Below are 21,084 nucleotides of genomic sequence, written 5' to 3'. Positions count from 1 at the left end.
ACCCGGCCGATAAAAAGAAGAAGAAGAACAATGTAAGTGAGGCGGACTGATGTAGCACTCATCTTGCACGCGGGGGAAAAATGTGCGCCGTTCACGCGCAAGCTGACTTTTTATAGTCGGTGGTGAGTGGCGCGGGTGTTCCACACCGTCCGAAAACCGGTCTGAGCCGCATGAGAGCACGATGCCCAATTGGCCAATTGACTTGTCTGAAACAGCGACTCCTATGACTGAACTGTTATTATTATTATTATTATTATTATTATTGTTGTTGTTGTTGTTGTTGTTGTTGTTGTTATTATTATTATTATTATTATAGATGGGTAAATGCGTTGTTGCACATGACACAGCCGGCGTTGTTACCCTTTAACCTCAGATACATGTATTTATGCTGTTTTTATGCGTAATAAACGGAATAAAACACTGATCTTGGCACGTCGCCTCCAGCAGGAAGTGATCTGCTGAGCAGGCACTGCTCTCGTTAGCTACCAGGTTCATTTGACTGGGAGAGAAAAGTGAGCTAGAAACAGTCGAAAATGACAAACTGTCCCCACAGTCTGTGCGGTCAGGGAGATAACGACCTTAGAGAGTTGATACCCAGGCTTATGTACACACCGCAGTTTGGAAACAACGTCTGGACTTCAGGTAACATCTTACTAGCTGAACTTGAGCTAACTAGCTAAAACCTTTGGGAAATATCCAGAAAATGTGGAAGTGTTCAGGCGTCCCCATGATTATTGATGCCGCTCAAATACATCCCAGCTAATGAGACACTAGTTAAGCGTTTCAACTGAACCAGAGGAAGGACTAGAACAATGTTTAGCTTAGCACGGCTAATAAGCACGACGACATCGACAACAAAAGTCTGTTTATAATCCACTTTTAGTGTATCTTATGGTTTTATTGAAACTAGTCTTAATTTTTCTGACCCCAGTATAAGAAGGAAGTTAATGCAATATAATTTTAAAGCGTTTTTATTATTCAACTGGCTGCGCAAGCCGTCACTTTCAGTTCTCCACTGTCGCCACCCTGGTCTGAAAACTACTGTTTTTAAAGACCAGAGAGACACGATTAACCAACTGGCCACAGCTGGGTTGACCAGTCTCTCCCCGTAGCACTGCCCCTTAATCCACTGGACCACCCCTCCCCTGCAGCTGAGCCACAAACCAAACCCTGCTGCCACTGTGACATTTCCTACGATTTACCCACCCAGGCCACTCCTGTTCTCTTGAATACCAGGGGCCTGAGGGGTTTTTTTTTTGTCAGTAGGATGGGGCTTAAATGTGGGTACCTGGGTCCTGCTGGAGGCCAAGGTCTATGGTGGGTAGGTGGTGGAATGTGGTTGTAAGATAGCAAGCTACCGGGGGACTTGACCAGGGTAGGGTGTTGGTCCCTGGGGCCTGCTGGAGGTCAAGATGGTGGAGGGCGAATGTGTGTGCCAGGGCAAGCTACTGAGGGAGTGGACCAGGTTATGATGCGAGTACCCGGAGCCTGCTGGAGGTCAGGGTCAGGCTTCAGCTTTCTTTCTGTCTGCTCAACTGGTTTAATCCCAACATCTGCTCCAGTCTGCACGCAAAATATCCTTGGGCAAGATACTAGATACAGGTTGCTTTTCGATGCATATGCAAATGTTAGCTAGAAAGCAGTGCTCAGAGTAGAAGAACACTTTAGAAGAACCTGTCTATTTATTAATACTCAATAATTCCACAACCAGGAGCTTAGCCTTTATTTTCCAGGCTATTTATTTATTTACTCTAATTATTTCTTGTTATTAAAAATGCCAAACTAACTGCAACGCACACATGATCAAAACAGACACAGAACAACCAATTTTATTCACCTTTTAATTCTGTCTAACTAAAACAGGTTTGAATCCGTTAGTGTGACTTTCAATAACTTATAACAAACTAAAGTGACAATATGCAAATATCAAGAATTGCTGGATTTCTTTGTGTCTACATGACTCAACTACGTGGTGCACCACATAGTGCACTATGTGGTGCACCACGTAGTTGAGTCATGTAGTTTTCTTTATTTGAATTTCAGCAATCTCATAGTGCACTATGTGCAGCTGCACATAGTGCACTATGAGATTGCTGAAATTCAAATAAAGAAAACTACATGACTGCACATGACTCAACTACGTGCAGCTGCACATAGTGCACTATGTGCAGCTGCACGTAGTTGAGTCATGTAGTTTTCTTTATTTGAATTTCAGCAATCTCTCTCCAGATATTTCACTGGTGATTATTTTTAGTTATAATGAGGTGATCATTGTTATTTATTGACAAAAAGGTCAAAAGCTGTGGTGGAAAAAGTGGCCAGAAATGCACAGGAAGGATTGTCATTACTGAACAGGTCAGCCAAGATTTTTAGCCGTCTTTTCCTGTGCTGAGTCACACATGTGCTGTGATGAAACTTGTTAGACCACAAACATCTGTAGTGTTTCTCATTTTCTCCCTGAGAACTGTGGATGATGTTTAATGATGATGTTTAATCGAAGTCTGATCAGTGGGTTAGTTTGATCAGAAATTTTCTTGCTTTTTCTTCTTTGTATACTTTGAACTAATGAAAAAATGAATCTGGTGCTCACACTGTCTGTGCAGTCTGCCAGCAGGGTGTCAGTAAAGAGCAGTGTTCAGCCCATAAGATCAGTCTGTGTCTTTCTTATTGTTTTGGAGGTAGAACTCTGTCGGCATGTCAAGTTTCTTTCTGACAAATGCAGAATCTTGCAGTAAAATCTGCCATCATTTATCTTTCCGGCGTTTCCATTGTTTATATTGAAGAGAAACAATGATGGAGTGACTGAGCGCTCAACGTGCCTGTTAGTGTTGGTGTATGAGGTGAAATAGTCCCACTTACTTTTAATTTCAGTTTTCTGTGAGTCACAGCTCAGCAGCATGAGATGTTCATTTATAGCTTTTTGTGGAAGTACATGTTTTCAGATTACATTTGTTTTCTCACTGATCAAGCTAGAGAGGGAGAGCTAGTGTTCTGACTCATGCTGTAGACGAGTGGCTCTACGAGTCCACAGTGTTGGCTTCACTCAACTATGAAGGCAACACTGTGTGAAGAAGTGCTGTCTGTTGTTCAGGGAGGTTTATAATAAAGTGTGGCTTGTGTTGTGTTGTGTTGTGTTGTGGAAAGTAGTTCATGTTACATTTGCTGTGGGTCAGGATGCAGCAGGCATGTTAACACTCACAGCTGTGGGTCACATATGCAGTTTGTAGTTCTGTTCCTGGTGAACTCTGCGTGAACTCCCAACCAATCAGCATTCAACAGACTTCTGTGTCCAGCGGGTAGTGGGTGACCACCCCTCTCTTTATGAATTACTCTCAGCAGTCAGGCCCTCGTCCTCCTTCAGGAAGGCCAGGTTTGTGTCTGCTCCTGCTGAGATCTTTGTGTGTGATGCTGACTCGTCTCCTTTGGGCTTGACTCATTTTTCTCGAGGCTTCTGCAGCAGTGAATCTTTCTGCTCTGGTCCTATTAGCCTTATTCACTGTAATCATTTATAATGTTGTTATTGTTATTAGGCGTGGAAAATTAGTTTAAAAATCCAAACATGATTTACACAACTTTCCATTAACCTCAGCGCACCAAACAACCAGTTCTTATATTAAAAAATGGGGAAGAAGGATCGACAAATTCATGGCTTAAAACTATCACAGTAGAACTTCTTCTTTTCTTTTGTTCTCCACTTTCTTCAGTTTACTCTGTTTTTCTTTTGAGGAAACACTGCACACCAGCTGAGATGTGTCATGTTTTTCAGCTAACGTTTTCTGCCACACTAGCTCTTTGCATTTAGAGCACAACGTTCAACTTCGGTCTCGTCTGACTTGAGCACCTTCTTCCACAAGTTTGCGGCGTCTCCTACATGGCTCATGGTAAACTGCACTTTTTATGTCTTTCTGTCAACAATGGCTTTCTTCTTGTCACTCTTACAGTTACAGTTGTCCTGTGGACAGATTCTCCCACCTGAGCTGTGGATTTCTGCAGCTTCTTCAGACTGACCATGGGCCTCCTGGAAGCTTCTCTGACCAGGATGACCATGTCTTGGTAGGTTTGCAGTTGTAGCATGCTTTCTCTATTTTTGGATGATGGAGTGCTGCTTGAGATGCTCTTGGGATATTTCTACAACTTTATCCCTGTCTGGTGACTTCCTTGGTCTTCATGATCCTGTTTATTAGCTAATGTTATCTAACAAATCACTGAGGCTTCACAGAGCAGATGTATTTATAATGAGACGAAATGACACACAGGTCAACTCTATTATCTAATTCGGTGACTCTGAAGGATCTTGATTGCACTGGATTTTAATTAGGGGTATCAGAGTACAGGGGGCTGAACACAAATGCACTGCACACTTTTTAGATTTTTATTTGCTTAAAAAAAACAAAACGATATTCACAAAGTTTAGCTTTGAGGACATCATTTGCAGTGAAAACGTGATAAATCACTTTGTCTTATTGCAATACTCAGAATGTTGCAAAATGTTTATAAATCACATTAATCTACTATCATGAGGGAAGTATTGTAATAGGAGCCTATCGTGGGCTGTCTGGGGATTCCCGCCTCTAGTTGCCCACCGTATTTATTCGCTGATCTGCAACATTAACATCTATCAGCACAGCCCCAGCAGGCAGCCAGTGTAAACCACAGTGATTCAGCTATCTTTTTGCCACAGTTGCACTGGTGCACCTAACTTTTTTCTTAGGCTCACCAGCACAAAAGTTAGGCATGCCCACATTTTTCAACCGCATCCCTTAACACCGCAGTTTTACATGTGCACTTTTTTGGGGGGGAAATTTGCTGTCCATATAAACAATATTGATTTGTAAAAAGAACGCCAGCTGCTGAACCTCATCTCTATACACTGACTCATCGTTGCTGCTGGTGAGTCCAACCACGGTTTTGTCATCAGCAAACGTGGTTACAGCTGTGTAGAGCGGTGCAGTCGTGTGTCAGGAGAGTGAACAACAGTGGGCTGAGAACACAGCCCTGAGGAGCTCCTGTGCTCAGCCTGATGGTGCTGGAGAGGTTTTCGCCAATTTGGACGGACTGAGGCCTCTGACAGGAAATCTAGTATCTGCAGAGAGCGGTACTCAGTTCCAACTTGCTGAGTTAGTCAAACAGTTTTTGGGGGATAATGGAAACCCTCTGTTGTTAGTGTCACAGCTGCCGAGGCAAGCCCTGGGGTATTTGTGGAGAAAGGGACCCAAAATGCAACATGCAAAGGCTGTGATGTGAGTGAGTGTTTTTTTTACAAGTGACCAAAGTGGCAGAAACTGGGAACGAGGAATGAAAAGCTACCAAAACCTATACTGGGAAAACTAAAGACAAACCTGAAAACATGACACGAGACGCAGAACGATGAACAAAACACTGTCAAACGCAGACGAACCAACAAAGAGCACAGACCGACACCCACTATAAATACACACACAATCAGGCATTGAAGCTCAGCTGACCCTAATTCACATGATGACAGGAAGACACAAGCTAAACACAGAAATAACAGATACAGACCTTCAAAGTAAAACAGGAAGTACAGTTTTACAATCACACACTCAAGGACATGAACAAAACGCCGGGAGAGCGCGCGGGCAGGTATAACAAGACACAAAAACCAAAAAAACTTTAAGGACTGATACAAAATCAGAAGAAACTAGAATATAATAGTAATAAACTCAAAACGCTGAGTCAGCGACACAGGACCATAACAGTTAGGATGTTGGGTACAATGAAGATTTCTTGACCAAGCATACATTCTCAGATTTTTGCTGCACATGTCGCTGGCAATGACTCAAGAGGACTCCCTCTCAGTTCGGGGAAATGTGGTGGACTGAGGTGAATTTGTTGAGCCGTGCTTTTCCCCCCCTCGATTCTAGAGTCAAATGTGAGGCCATCTGTCTGACAGCTAAAGCTTGGTTCAAACTGGCTGCTGCAGAACGACAATGACTTTGCTTTTCATAACTGACATGTGTGCATAAAGAATTTTATGATAACATCAAATACAGTACTGTTAAGTTCAAGATGGTGCTTAATGATCAAAGTGTGAGAACAAATGTGTACAAGTGAAGAGTAACAGGTGAAGGGGAATATATGCTGCTGCTTCACTGTGGTTAGATGTGTGGTTAGGAGATGTGTGGTTGAATGAAGACTTAATCTGGCACCATCGAGTAAAATGTCCAAAGGAAATTTTTTTTAAATGTGCTGCTGATATGACTTTCATCCAGATGTAAAGACAGAGTGAAAAACTATTAAACGACTGATAGATGATCACCATTAATATCAGTTAAAACAGTGACTGAGAGCACAAAAGATCACATTAGTTAATTTTCTGTTTGTGTTCCTGTCATATTTTAAACACAAACGTTAGAGATGTCTTACAGTATACAGCAGTCTAATGGTCCTGTGTGTGTGTGTGTGTGTGTGTGTGTGTGTGTGTGTGTGTGTGTGTGTGAGAGAGAGAGAGAGTCGTCTTTTATCAGTATTGATGGTGTTTAAACAGGAAATTACAATCACAATGTAACTGAAGTAGCTTTGAGTGGTTCAGTCATTCAATAGTAGATTAGCGTTAGTTTAGTGTCACTGAGCTACTGAATGAGTCCACTGAGCTTCAGCTGGCAGACGGCCAGCCTGTCAGTTGTCTGACAGTATTGTTGTGAGTGCAGTGGAAGTGAGTGTAGAGAGAGGGAGAGACCAGGCCTCACTGTTGGGCCATCACTGATGTTATTGTGACAGTCAGAACAAAATGCCCATGGCCTGAATTTAAAAAGTGGACTCCAGACGACTAATGCCCTCAGTTTGTTCCACTTTCAGTTACATTCAAGCACTCATATTATTGCTGAATGAACCAGTAACCCTTACCAGCAAAGTCCCAGATTCAGAGATCTACGTCCTGACTGTAAAACTGCTGCTTGAACAGTGCTGATCATTTTAGTGCAAATTTGGCAGCAGGTCAAAGTTATGTCTGTGTGAAGGACTGAAACCTGCCTGGTTACACAGAAACTTCCTTTGACAGTTTTTATGATACACAAGCGAGTACACAGTTTACTCCACTGTAGGTCTTATTGGTCTGTTTCTACATGCTGAAATACATACTTGCCCTTCGTGGTGGTAATGCAGGCTTTTAGGGGCAGCCAGTTTAGGCAGAGCTGGCTGGATGTTTATATTTGTTCTGAGATAAATGCTGGAAGGAGTGTGTGTGAATTTCTGTGTAACCTAATAAGCGTTCACATCTTCCCTTTTCTTCTTCTTCTTTTTGCTTCAGTCTCTGTTCACTCACTTGAATGTGAAATTCCCTATGACCAATGCTGAGATTACTCAGCAGTTTCTGTTTTAGACAGAGGACTTTAGTTGCAGTATTTAGGAAAGCTTTTCACATTTGACCTCTTTGTTCATTAATGCAGGTACGCTGGATTCTTCTGATACTGACTTAAGAGTGTCCAGCAGGCTGACGATCAACATCTGGTAAGAAATCTTGTGCTTTCTCTCTTTTGATGAACTGCCCTTTTCTTTATGTGTAATACAAAATCCAGCATTGATCATAAAGGTAGTAAAGCAGGCGACATCTTTTTGCCTATTGATTGATTGCTCTGTGATTTAAATTTAGGGCGCTATTTTTATCAGGATATATCAACAAATTTTGTTATATTATTCACAACAATATAGGAATAAATACTGAATAAAGTGTGTTGTTAATTCAAAAAAATTAAGAACACACTTCTTTGTTTGAACTCATTTGTTGATGCTTGGTTCACATTCCTGCCTGCTTGTTTCTCTTCACTCACGCACTGTCACAGTTTGGGTGTTATCAGTGTAAAGTTTAGACTAAGCTTCAGGTTCCAGCCTGCGTTGAAGACGAGGAGTGTGAGTCAGTGCACATGACTGACACCATCAAATATATTTAAAGTTAACCAGTTACTCCACTCATTTTACACTCATGAATAGTTCATATGCTTTGTGTTACACTCACCGGTTCTGTAGTAAATCCCACCCAGTTAGTCTGGAGTCATTAATTACAGAGAAATTTTCAGAGTTTTCATCTCAGAAAATTAAGAACATTATTTTAGGCTTAAAAAGCTGCAATTTTACTGCAGAATTTCAGACCGTGCACCATTTAAGAAGTTTCCTCTTTCAACGTTTCTTTGTTTCACTTTTAACCAAAACGTGCAGTTGAAACGTGAAACACAGGTTGATTGGCTCGATTCTGTCATTGCAGTGGAGTGAATACTGAAGGGAAAATTATTTGCATATACTACAGACACACTATTGATGGATAGGAATCCTTCACAGTTTGAACATCACATTAACATAAAATTGGGCAGATTTAGTGACATTTTGAACATTCACTAAGTGCTGTGCAGCTGAGTGACTTCGGTCTATTTATGCGTTACCTCTTTGTTGTGGTCTGGCACATACTGTGCATTCACACACAGTTAAAATGAGGTTTTATTTGCATAAACTGCTGAGGAGCATCAGTTCATTCATGCACAAGTAAACACAAAACCCCATTTGAGTTTTGATCCTGATGATCATGTTTTTGATCCTGAGGATCAACTGAGGATGATCCTCTTCTTAGCATCATAAAGGACGGGTACTCGAGAGGGGATATTTGATTAGTCACAGTGAGTGAGTGACAAATGCAGGGTCTTCTGAAGCAAAACATGAAGAAACAAGTGGTGGTTCAGGACTTTTGCACAGCACTGTGTAACTGTATAGCTGTACTCATAAATGCCCCACTCGTTCCAGGATGTCGAAGTGTGCATTTGTTGACACTTGGTTCACCTTCACTGCCTGCTTGTTTCTCTTTACTCGTGTCATCACAGTCTGGTTGTTGTCCACAGTGTATGTTTGCCTCAGGCAGTGAAAACAAGTCTTGCAAAATACCCAAATATGAGGAATGAAACTATAGAGATTCAGTTCTCAAGTGTGTACCACTTGTTTGCATTACATGGCTCAACAAAACGTGAAACCTCAGCAAACTCTTGATTGTGTTTTATCTTTGATTCTGTTTTTTCTTTTTTTTAGTCTCTGTGCACTCTCCCTTGAACTTCTTTCACATCTACTTCAGATTACTTTTGACTTGACCTACTTTAGTGCTTAATAAAGAATATAACAAATACAGCAGCAAAAGCAGCACTGGCACTGATGAGTGCAGAATTCAATGATCTGTGCATTTTGTTGCTGTTCATTTAAAAGGGTGAAGCAGGACATGTTGTCTTCAGTCAGTGACAGCATTCACGTTGCGCTGTCACCATGTAACCACATCTCTGTAATCAAAACAGTGTAAACCATGTTAAGGTTCCAGCCTGCCTCGAAGACAGGGAGTGTGAGTGTGCACATAACCGGCACCATCAAATATATTTAACCAGTTACTCCACTCATTTTACACTCATGCATAGTTCATATGCTTTGTGTCACGCTCACTATATACCATTGTTTATTTTTCCTGCTGCTTGGTGGCTCAGATTGGAGTGTAACATTGATGCAGATGTTAATTTGTTCAACTTCAGGGACTCACAGTGTGTGTTAGTGTTGGTGTATAAGGTGAAATTGGTCCTTACATTTAATGAACATGTTTCTGTGTGTTACAGTTTAGCTTTCACTGAGAGCTTTCCTGGACAGTTTTTATTTATGCACATCTTTTCAGGATGCATTTGTTTCCTTTGTTTCAGCAAGAGAGAGAGAACTATTGTTGAAGGAACAGAGGCAAAACACTAAAATTGGGATTCTCGTTCTGTATATGAAGTCTGAGGTTTCATGTTGAGGATCTTCTAAAAGAATCCACCCTTAGTTTTATCAGTGTATAAATAGTTTTCCAGGAATACAGATACAGACGTGACATGAATGTTGGCTGCACTCATTCAGACAGGATTTCCTTCCTCTTTTTTTAACTTTCCCTCACCTTTCGTTTGTCCTTACTACTCATGACTTCCCAGAGGTTTAACAAAAAAGATGTTTTCATTACTTTTAAAAAAAGTCTAAAGGGCAAAAAAATAAAAAAAATACTGATGTCTGGGGAAGCCTGTGGTTTTTTTGTTGTTTCCTTTTTTTAATATAAAGGCCTGATACTTGGTCGGTTACCCAGTGGTGACTAATAGTTCTTTGGGAGTGACCTTATTGGTACAAAAGTGTGTGTGTGTGTGTGTGTGTGTGTGTGTGTGTGTGTGTGTGTGTGTGTGTGTGTGTGTGTGTGTGTGTGTGTGTGTGTGTGTGTAATGATTAATATCACTCAAGACCACTTGGAAAATGACAAAGTCTGGCTGCTCTTAAGCAAAATATGAAGAAACAAGGAGTGGCACAAGACTTCTCTTTACACTCTATAACCAAACAGCTGTGCTCACAAATGACTCACTCGTCACATTAAGATCAAAGCTGTGCTGATCTGCTGTTCTCACTACTTTTTTGTGTTTTGGTCCAAAGCTGAGCTCGGCTCTAAGCTGGTTTCAGACTCAGAATACTTTATTGATCCCTAGGAGAAATGATGTTGGTTACAGTGCTCTAGTACAAACAGTAACAAAAACAGACAATACAAGAAGTAATAGCACAATATATACATATACAAGAAAGAAGAGCATGTGTAAAAAGGGTGTAGCTATTGCAATAAACAGTGTGTTAGGTGGAGGAGTTGTACAGGGAAATTGCCACAGGCAGGAATGACTTCCTGTGTCGTTCAGTGGTGGTTTTTGGTAATCTCAGTCACTCACTGAATGTGTTCCTGTGGCTAGCCAGTACATCACGGGGTGGGTGGGAGGAGTTATCCAACATTGTCTTTATCTTGGACAACATTCGCCTCTCCGACACCACCTTAAGAGAGTCCATCAGCAACCCTCTACTCCCCCAGCATGCAACAGCATAGAGGATCGCACTGACCACAACAGACACGTTGTGGTCAGCATTTTCTGAGCATTTTCTGGCAGATGTTGAAGGACCTCAGTCGCCTCAAAAAATAGAGACGACTCTGGCCCTTCCTGTAAAGTGCTGTGGTGTTTTTAGCCCAGTCCAGTTTGTCAGTGTATACTTCGAGGTATTTATAGTCCTCCACAATGTCAACACTGACCTCCTGGATTGAAACAGGGGTCAAGTGTTTCCTGGTCTTCCTGAAGTCCACGATCAGTTCCTTAGTCTTTGCCACGTTGAGCTGCAGATGATTCTGCTCACACCACGTGACAAAGGAGTCGACCACAGCCCGGTACTCTGTCTCATCATCCCTGCTGATGCATCCAACCACCGCAGAGTCATCAGAAAACCTCTGAATATGGCATGTCTCTGTGCAGTGGCTGAAGGGTGAAGAGGAAGGGGGAGAGGACAGTCCCCTGTGGTGCCCCTGTGTTGCTGATTACCTTGTCAGACACACACTGTGAAGGATGCACATATTGTGGTCTTCCAGTCAGGTAATCAACAATCCAGGACACCAAAGAAGCATCCACCTGCATCGCTGCTAACTTATCACCCAGGAGGGTCGGCCTGATGGTATTGAAAGCACTGGAAAAGTAAAAAAACACATGACCCTCACAGTGCTCGCCGGCTGGTCCAGATGGGTGTAGACATGATTAAGTAGGTAGATGATGGCGTCCACGGCTCCGAGGCATGGCTGGCAAATTAAAGGGGATCCTGATGTGGTCTGACTATGGGTCGGATGAGCCTTTCCAGGGTCTTCATGATGTGGGAGGTCAGTGCCACAGGCCTGTAATCCTGGGGGCCACTGGGATGTGGCGTCTTTGGTACAAGGACGAGGCAGGATGTCTTCCACAGCACTGGGACCCTCTGCAGACTCAGACTCAGCATGAACAGTTTATGGAAGACTCCACAAAGCTGGGGGGCACAGGCCTTGAGGACGCGGGGGCTCACCCCGCCTGGTCCAGCAGACTTGCCTGAGTGGAGTCTCCTCATTTGCTTCTGAACCTGGTCATCAGTGAAAGTGTTGGGGCGGGGAGGGGTGTCAGGATTCTCACCAGAGGCAACATGTGAAGAGAGAGGCAGGTACAGCGGTGTGGCTCTGGATTTCAGGCTGACTGCAGGTGAGGTAGTAGGATGTGTGAGCTGCCCCTGCAGTGCCAAATCTGTTTTTACATGTTTCATTCTTGCAGTTTCACAGCATCAGGCCCTGATTGTCGTTCCTCAGTTGAGTTTTCACTTTGAAAACCATCAAACACTTGAGATTCACACGTGTTTGTTTGTTTGTTGCAGGAGTTTCGCTCTGAGTCCTGACCTCCTCTTTGTGCTTCTGTGGCTTATGAGGCCATAAATTGGTCACCGTGGCGACCAGCAGGATTATTGAAAGTCCCCCGTCTGACTTACTGAGGTCAGCCATCACTGTTAGTGTTTATCTCATATTACGTCACATCTAAAATCCTGTGTAAGTATGAATGAATGGTGATTAAATTAAACAAATAAAATGTATTTTTCTTTTTTCCAGTGTTCACCATCACTCTGCTCTGCAGCTGGTCTCCTTTTCCACTTTGCGGTCACTTGATGTTGAAGAGGTGAGTGTGTTAGAGGAAATGTTAATGTCAGGTTTAGTCTGTATGCACTCAGAGGTCATTTGTACCTGCTGCTGCTGCTGTGGTTGTAATGATGTAAACCCTGATTGGTTGGATAGTTTGAGTGACAGCATTTACTGAGGCAAAGCAGAACAGCTGCTGATCCTGAGCTACTCTTACAAATGAAAGATCAGTGAAGAGCTTCCCTCACACAGCATATCCTCTACTGCACATGTGTCAAAGTCAAGGCCCGCGGGCCACATCCAGCCCGCGAGATCATTTTATATAGACGTACTATTATTGTTATGCATGGCCCGGCGATATGAGGCGCTAATAATGTACAAACTACAGATCCCATAATGCAGCGCTGCAGCCTCTTTGCTGAGCGCTAGGCTAACTGGGAACATTCCCGCGTCAATCAAGTCAAACTTTTTGCGAAGCTAGCCGCTCACAATGGTGGAGAGAAAAGTTGATTCTGAAAGCAGAGCCTTTCAGCGCCAGTGGGTGACTGAATATATGTTTACAGACATGCTGGTAAACCTGTGTGTCTTATTAGTGGAGCTAATGTGGCTGTAATTAAGGAATTTAATTTAAGACGAGACAAAACGTCAGGATAAGCTGAAAAACCTAAATGCAGAGCAGAAAATAAAGAAAGTAGAAGAATGAAGAAGAATCTGACATTTCAGCAGACGTTTTTCACCAGAGCAAAATCACAAAGTCAAGCTGTTGTGAAAGCAAGTTTTATTGTAGCAGAGGAGAAAGCCACATCAGCCCGCTACCACTCTGAAGAGCTTCATGATGGAGGTGTGCAACGTCTTGTGTCCAGACAAAACGCAGATTTTGGCAAATGTGAGCCTGAGGAGAAATACGATTGCTGATCGGGTTAGTGAGATGGCCACTGATTTAAGATATGTCAAAGTGTAACTGACGTGAAACTTACAACAGATGGAGGGCCGGTGCTGTGCGGTGAAAAAAGCGGACTAGTCAGCAGGATGTGAGTAAAGATGCAGGAGGAGAACTGTACCGGTGAGTTAACAGCATATCACAGCATCACACACCAGGAAAGGCTGTGTGGTAAAGTCCTAAAAATGGAGCATGTAATGATCACCGTAACGCAAACCGTAAATTTTGTCTGAGCTAAAAGTTTAAATCACCGTCGATTTCAGTCTTTTATGTGGGAAATAGATTCAGAGTTTGCCGACATTCCTCATCATACAGAGGTCCGCTGGCTGAGTTGGGATAAAAGTTCTCAATAGAGTTTTTGAGCTCAGCAAGGAAACCTGTCAGTTCATGGACATGACATGTATGATGCGGTGAAGGCATTTCAAGTGAAGCTGTCACAAATGCACCAGTGCAGCCTGCCTCACTTTCCCTGTTGCCAAGTAATGTTGAACCAAGTCAGCACACTTTGCTGAACTACACCTGTGCAGGATTCAGATGGAGCTGCAGTGTAATGATGCACTCAGGCAAAGTACGACACTGAATGGCCTGAAGAGTTTATTAGTTTATTAGTTCCATTCCTGAAGCAACGCCCAGCTCCGTCTACATGCGGCTCCAACCTTGTGTTTGCTTTCATTTATTTTTTCTGGGGTTTTTGGCAGCATGTTCATATTTCTAACTTGCATAATTTTGACAGGATATATTTTTATGAAGAACAAAATATTTAAAGTTAAAGTTTCTTTTAAGTTTATTTAATCTGGAATAATATTCCTGTCTGTTTTTATTCCTATTTATGTTTAAAAAAACATTGTTTTAGTGTTCAATAAATGTTTATCTTGTTTGGCCCGCGACCTAAAGTGTGCCTTGAGTTTGACACCCCTGCTCTATTGGACCTGACTGAACAGCCAGAGCCTGATGTTCACTACAGTCATGGGCAGAAGAAGCACCAGTGTCAAAAATGAATCACAAAGCTGTTTTTTTTGTATATTTATATGGTAATAAAAAGTCTGTAAAGTGGTGATCTGTGTTGGGGTCCTTAATGCTGACTGAAAATAGTTTCTGACTTCTTAATGAAAAGTACCTTAAAAAACCCTTTTTTAAAATAAATATGACAGGGAGGGTTTTATGGAAATAAAGTAGATGTATTAGCTGTATCTGAAAATCCTTATCAGGTGATTAATTGAATTCACCCTGTTTTGGTGAACTTTGTGTAGATTCACACTTTTATTTAAAGCCAATAAATGTCTTGCCTTTTAATTTGACTTTATCTGCCTCTGTGTCCTGCATTTGGTTGCGCTGTCATGAAAGTGTTGGTCATTTTACAACATGAGCATTATTTTGTCTTTCCTGAAGGCATATTCAGGAAATGAGGATTAAAACGAGCGTGTCTGTTCATTTCCTTTTGATTCATGAACAGCCTGGATCAGGTCCAGACACTTTTTCCCAGTGTGTAACAGCCTCGGTGTTTCCTGAACCATTTGCCTCCAATAACCTTTGTCTTTGCTGGGCTACACTGGGAAACTCTCCACAGAGGCATTCAAAGGGGAAAAGAATCATTCTTGTGTGTGTCCCTAATTTCTACAGTTTAGACAATTTAATCAGTTTGTCAGCAAATAAAACCTCTTATATCCATCAGAGATGCTGGCTGTAACCTCATGTTTGAGATCGTTTCTCCTCCTGATTTATAGCTGTTAAATTACTGCCTGTTCGTAGCTTGAACGAGGACCTCTCCGTCTCACAGCACCACATCGCTGCCCAAGGAGGCTCAAACTCGCTTCTACTTCCTCTGGAAATTGAGGAAAGCACAAGTCCCACCTGCCCTAATGTGCTCCTTCTACTGGGAATTTTTATTTAAATATGAATAAGTGAATGAATGAGATTCACAGCTTTAGCAAGGACAAGCTTACCAAGAAACCATGCTACAGAAAGAAAATGCCAAACTTTACTTATGCTTGTCCATATTTGATTCTTTGAAATATTTTCTCATTAAGTCTAAATGTTCCAGAACAGATGCGATCAGCTTTTGTTTCCTGTGGCTTTTTGCCCTCTTGTGATCGTTCTGGGTCGCTGAAGTTTTCCGTCACCACCTCATCCTACAACCGATAATCTAAAAATAAAGCTTATAAGAGGTTTATAAACGGATTATTTCCTCTTGGCAGAAAACACCAATAAATCAATAAAACACAAAAGTGTATGTGTTTGTGTGTTTTGTTTTGTTTTTCTTTATGGTCCAAGTTACTGAAGTTACTGGTGTGCAGATACTGTGTAACTTGATACATGTAAACACAGACGGTGAATTTAGACACGATAGGAAGACATGGAGACACTGATGAGCATCTCCAAGTAAAAGAACCAGTTCCTTTATTTAAAAAAAGATGTTTATTTAATTTTTTATTCATTATTATTGTTGTTATTATCATTAGGCAGTAGGGTAATTTCCTCTGGAGCATCAGGTGGCCTTTTAAAGCCATTTGTAGAGACGTGCTGATCTCCTGATGACTGGTCGTGATTGGTGGTATGGCACCCGTTTAGTTGGGCTCCGGTCTCCTCATCTCTCGTTTCTCTCCTCCGTTTCCGGCCCAAGAGGAAAGCCAGAGGACCAACGATCCCAGATGTTACAGCTGCTGTTACAAGGAATGTGATCACTGTGATCCCTGTCCTATCAGAGGACTCTGATGGCTGTGAGGACAAGAAAACAGGAACCAGACATGTTAGTGAGTGTGGTTTGTGCGTAAATTTAGCCAGCGTAAATTGAAACAAACCAAAAACACAATACATGTTTCTGTGCAGTTATGTTATCTACTATGCAAGGCATCAAATTCAGGTGTTGGTGGAAAGCCTGCGTGCTGTGACATCACCCCACTGTCCTCCACTCAAACACTGACCCACTGCTCCGAAGCGCTGACTGCAAATCTGGCAGAGTGGCGCCAAATTCAGATGCGCCAAACGCGCCAATAACGAGCCGTCAAAGTTTGCTGTTCAGTGTGCAGCTATTTAAATGTGGTCGGTGTACTTACCGTCGGTGTGGTTGTAGGCAGAGGTGTGCTACCGGCTGCTGTGGGGAGTTGAGGGTGGACTCGCAGGCGGACAGCAGATCGGTGTCTCTCCCACTTGTCTATGTCACAGTAATAAACTCCTTCATCTTGTTGCTGGACTCCCTTTATGGTGAGGGACAGGTCTGCTTGTCGGTCCCACTCTGATGGTATCCACACCCGGCTTGTGTCAACGTCTTCCCCGTATGCGATTCCCCCTGTTTTAGCATCCAGCTGAAGCACCGCGTTTCCATTTTTCCTCCAGCGCGCAGATTTCACCGACTGGCCCGCGGTGGCGGAGCGGCACGGGAGTGTGGCATCCTCGCCCTCGGTTACATCAACTTCAGAGGGGACAAATACTTCCAGCTTGATCGCTTCCAAGTCTTTGCCGTTGCATGTAAACTCGTACAGCCCTTCGTCGTTCAGATCTGCGTTGTCCAGGATGAGAGAGAGCCCTCTGTGCTTCACGCGGTGTGAATGTTGTGGTCCGGGTTTCCAGACGTTTTCCAGGGAGGCGATCAGCTCCGTGCTGGCATCATTCCTTCGTAGATTCAGTGTTCCCCGTCCCTTCAGGCACTCCTCTGACAGCAGAAACTCAACGTCATCTCCATAAGGAGCTTGGATCAACTTTCCGAAAACCTCGCTGCATAAAAACAGAAGAATGCACAAAAAGCTCAGAGTCTTCATCCTGTGAATGAGGAGGTAAAGTGCCTAGCTCGTGCGCTTTTAAATAAGGAGAATGTTACGTACGCAGATTCAGTAACGCCCACCGCATGGCAGCACCGCCTACCGAAGCAGACTTTGAAGTGTGCATTCCTGCCATCACGAATGTTTTCACTAGTCACCGAGTTACTCATACTCATACCGTAGTTTTGCCGGGGAGAGGGAAATAATGATATTTCTATGCAACAGAAGACTCATCATAACATTACAACACACGCAGAAGCAATGACAATAATAATAATGACTGTATTACGGTCTATTACTATATTATAGCATGTCTTCTTATTAAAACGTCTGTGTGACTTTAATCGTGAACAATATAGAGACTTTCTCTATTGTACTGTTATGTTATTCTTTTAGTTGTAGACTACAGCTCTTTGGTCAACAGTCAATACTTGCTGTTTTTAAATGTGCTAATAAATGTTTTGACTTAACTGTGACAATCAGCTGCGTTTTACTTTAAATGCATGCAGTTTATTGTGTTTATTCACTGTAATAAAGATTATTAGTAGAAACGGGTCAAAAAAGGCAAAAGGAAGGGAAAAGGAAAGTGACGTGCTGCGCTCCGGTTAGCTAGTTTTTATGTTGGACGGTGAAAAGAGGGGAGCCGCAAAGAGCGGAAAATGTTAAAATGTCCGCACAGTATGTGCGTTAAACCGGCTACAGACATGAGGACGTTACTCAGTAGTCTTTTATTCATCCCGGATACTCCTGCATAACTTCAGGTAAACTGTTTTGTTGTTTTTATTATTATTATTATTATCATTTTAGCTCCTCGTTAGTTTTGGTAACATGCTAACAAACCTAGCCTTTTTGGAGCTCGACGACGTTTACAAATCGGCTGTTTTGCGGGGGGTTGTAAACGTTTGTAGTGGTAGTTTGTGGTTTGGGGGAAGTTAAACACAGAGAGTGTGTGTTTTGAAGCCGGTGTTCCAGATCTACTGGCGTTGGTTGAACAGATGTGTGGTAGTCAGTGTTGGGAAGGTTACTTTTAAAATGTATTCCGTTACAGAATACAAAATACATGCCCCAAAATGTATTCTGTAACGTATTCCGTTACGTTACTCAATGAGAGTAACGTAACGTATTCCGTTACGTTACTCAATGAGAGTAACGTATTCTGAATACTTTGGATTACTTAATATATTATCATGCTTTTTACAACAACGTGAATGTACTATTGCTGTGTGATTTATTACTATTACTGAAGGTCCGCGACTCCGAACTGTAGTAAAGGGACCTCTGACTAATACGGCGGGGTCCCTGTCGGCTCGTAGCCGAAAAATAGCTTTACTTTGTTGTGTGGGTCAATTTTTCTTGCGAGAGACAGAGAGAGGCGTTGAAAGGCTGCTCCAACGGAACTTATTGTTTTCGGAGGAAAACACGAACACGGTGTACAGTCGAGTCTTAATAGCTTACTTACAACTGGGCTCGTCAGGCACTCTTCTTGGCTGCAGTGGTTATTATTATATTTACATGTTTCCAGCTCCCGTTTTTCCTCGATGACAACTCGTACCTTTCCACTCGCCTTTTTCTCCCTCCTCGCGCTCACAGACCCATAACGTGTATGGCAGTGCATTCTCCCTGCAACACGGACTACACTGCCCATGATGCAACATTCTTTAGAGCTATGCTTGTAGCATTCTGCCTGTTAGCTTAGCACAACAACAACAACAACGAAAAGGCGCTCTCTCACCCAGGAAACACACAGTCCCAGAGAGAGAGAGAGAGCGTCGCCCTGTAACCATGGCAACCGTAACGCTGCCGCCTGGAAGAAAGAACGTAGCTGTCAAACAAAACCCAAACAGTCCTGACCCGCGACAAAATGAAACAGGAAAGTACCGCAGTGTAATCCATTTATTTCAACAAAGTAACTGTATTCTGAATACCACCTTTTTAAACGGTAACTGTAACGGAATACAGTTACTCATATTTTGTATTCTAAATACGTAACGGCGGTACATGTATTCCGTTACTCCCCAACACTGGTGGTAGTCTTGCGTTTCAGGAGCTGCGACCGACAAATCAGCAAAAAAACGCCAAATGTGTCATCTGTGACACTTGTGAGGTTATCTCGATGCCGTTGAACAACAAGATGTTGAAAAATGTTGCGGGTGTACCTGGTGATATCATATCCACACAGAGGGAGTTGGCTGAGAGCCACACTCCCTCTGTGTGGCTGAGAGGCTGCAGGAAATCCTAGCAGGGTCATTAGTGATGACAAGGAGGCTGGCTGTGTGCCCACTGAGTCACCAGTTGCAAAGCTTCCCTGACAATTGAGTGCTTTGGTATTCCTGACAGGCTCTTTAACAAGCTGCCATTAATAGCACAGATGTGGAGACTTAGCACAATGCCATTAAAACTCTGACATTTATGTGGACAGAAGCAAGATCAGCTCAGATGTGTCCTGTATCCTTCCTTCACACCAACTGGTCACCAGCAGCCAGCTGTCTGAGCTGAGGAAACAAAAGGCACACTTACAGTCTAAGCTTTGGTTTCCCCCTAATGTTAGAGTTAGCCTCACTGCTACAGTCTCATGTTGCTGTCACAAGGAAGCCACAGGGATCCTGCACTCACTCTTCATAGAAAGTGACTGTGATATGTTAGTGGTTTGAGTTTTCATAATGAGTTCCTTGAAAGTTGTCAGTCTGTTTCACTGTGGTGAGACTTACCATAGTCCTACTCAGACCCAAGCACCCTGCTTTAAATGTGTGTGGTTGTCTGTGCTGGTCGGCCTGCAGGTGTTTCTCTGTATTTGACAAAGTGGTTTGTGTTTGTTCTCTGTTACAGCAACCATGATGATGCTCTGATGCTGGTGGAGAGACGTGAGGTCAGCCAGGATTCACCTTCAGAGAGGGCTGAAGGGGCTGGACAGTGGGAGGTGAGCAGAGCTGGAAGGATGATGGCCTGTGTGGTTGGGTGGAGGACAGACAATACAGTCAGATTCAGTATAAAGCAGGTGGAGCTTTGACAGCAACCACACAGACCCAGGGAAATAATCTCTAGATGATTTAAATGAGACTTTAACTTGTTTTAGTCACATTTGTGACACGCTTTTGAATGTCATTCTTTCCCAACACTCAACCACTAATCCAGAAGTAGTTATCTCACTTGATGCTGAGAAAGCTTTCAATCGTGTAGAGTGGAGCTTTCTCTTTGCGGTCTTACAAAGATTTGGTTTCAAGGACAGATTCATTTCATGGATTCGACTGTTGTACAAGGCACCCGAAGCCAGTGTCTACACAAATGGTGTTTCCTCTGGCTACTTCTCATTGTCACATGGCACGAGACAGGGTTGCCCCCTGTCCCCCCTAGTTTTTGCTATTGCAATTGAACCCCTATCTATAGCTTTAAAGGCCCTTCCTCATTTTCGTGGTATTTCCCGGTCAGGCCTTGACTTAAAATTGTCTTTATATGCAGATGACCTGCTTCTATATGTTTCTGATCCCTTATCTAGCATGCCATCAATTGTGTCTCTATTAAACAAGTTCGGCTCTCTGTCAGGTTACAAAACAAATCTTCTTAAAAGTGAATGTTTCCCCATAAATTCTTTAAGTTTTACACTTAAACAATCCGACATTCCTTTTAGACTTAGCCCTGCCGGCTTTAAATATTTGGGAGTTAACATGACTCGTACTTTGTCTTCTCTATACTCTTCCAATTTCTCCCCTTTAATGACTCAAATTCAATCAGATTTTCAGAGATGGAAATCGCTACCTTTGTCCCTAATTGGTCGGATCAATGCTGTAAAGATGAACATTTTGCCTCGATTGTTATTTCTGTTTCAGAGTATTCCTATATTTTTACCTAAAGCTTTTTTCAAAAAGTTAGACCAGCTAGTTACATCGTTTTTGTGGGGAGGGAAACATCCCAAGGTGAGGAAATCATTATTACAGAGATTGACA

At 42.7% G+C, this 21,084-nt stretch overlaps 1 protein-coding gene and 2 long non-coding RNA genes across 8 annotated transcripts in view; 2 read left to right on the top strand and 1 right to left on the bottom strand.

Annotated features, from left to right (window-relative positions):
• The window catches only part of LOC146674248 (uncharacterized), a 75,725-nt gene that overhangs the window by 37,588 nt on the left and 17,053 nt on the right, over nt 1-21,084 (top strand). The gene's annotated exons all lie outside the window — the stretch shown is intronic.
• On the top strand, nt 464-14,824 carry LOC146674250 (uncharacterized). The gene is made up of 6 exons (XR_014910621.1): nt 464-642; nt 3,942-4,053; nt 7,410-7,470; nt 12,193-12,307; nt 12,422-12,488; nt 13,431-14,824. It is a non-coding gene; the product is annotated as an uncharacterized LOC146674250 (long non-coding RNA).
• LOC146674249 (uncharacterized) lies at nt 15,808-17,171 on the bottom strand. The gene is made up of 2 exons (XM_085402381.1): nt 16,442-17,171; nt 15,808-16,103 (listed from the first exon to the last, which is right to left on the bottom strand). Exons 1-2 carry the CDS (start codon nt 17,141-17,143, stop codon nt 15,816-15,818), a joined length of 990 nt encoding a protein of 329 aa, XP_085258507.1. The 5' UTR covers nt 17,144-17,171; the 3' UTR covers nt 15,808-15,815.

The sequence above is a fragment of the Rhamphochromis longiceps genome, linkage group LG3 (genome assembly GCF_057381845.1).
Source record: "Rhamphochromis longiceps isolate RC_006_pf linkage group LG3, R_longiceps_female_GT1.1, whole genome shotgun sequence".
In the NCBI taxonomy this organism is placed as follows: domain Eukaryota; kingdom Metazoa; phylum Chordata; class Actinopteri; order Cichliformes; family Cichlidae; genus Rhamphochromis; species Rhamphochromis longiceps.
The sequence above is the reverse complement of the archived record's forward strand: the minus strand, read 5'-3'. Positions and strand labels throughout refer to the sequence as shown.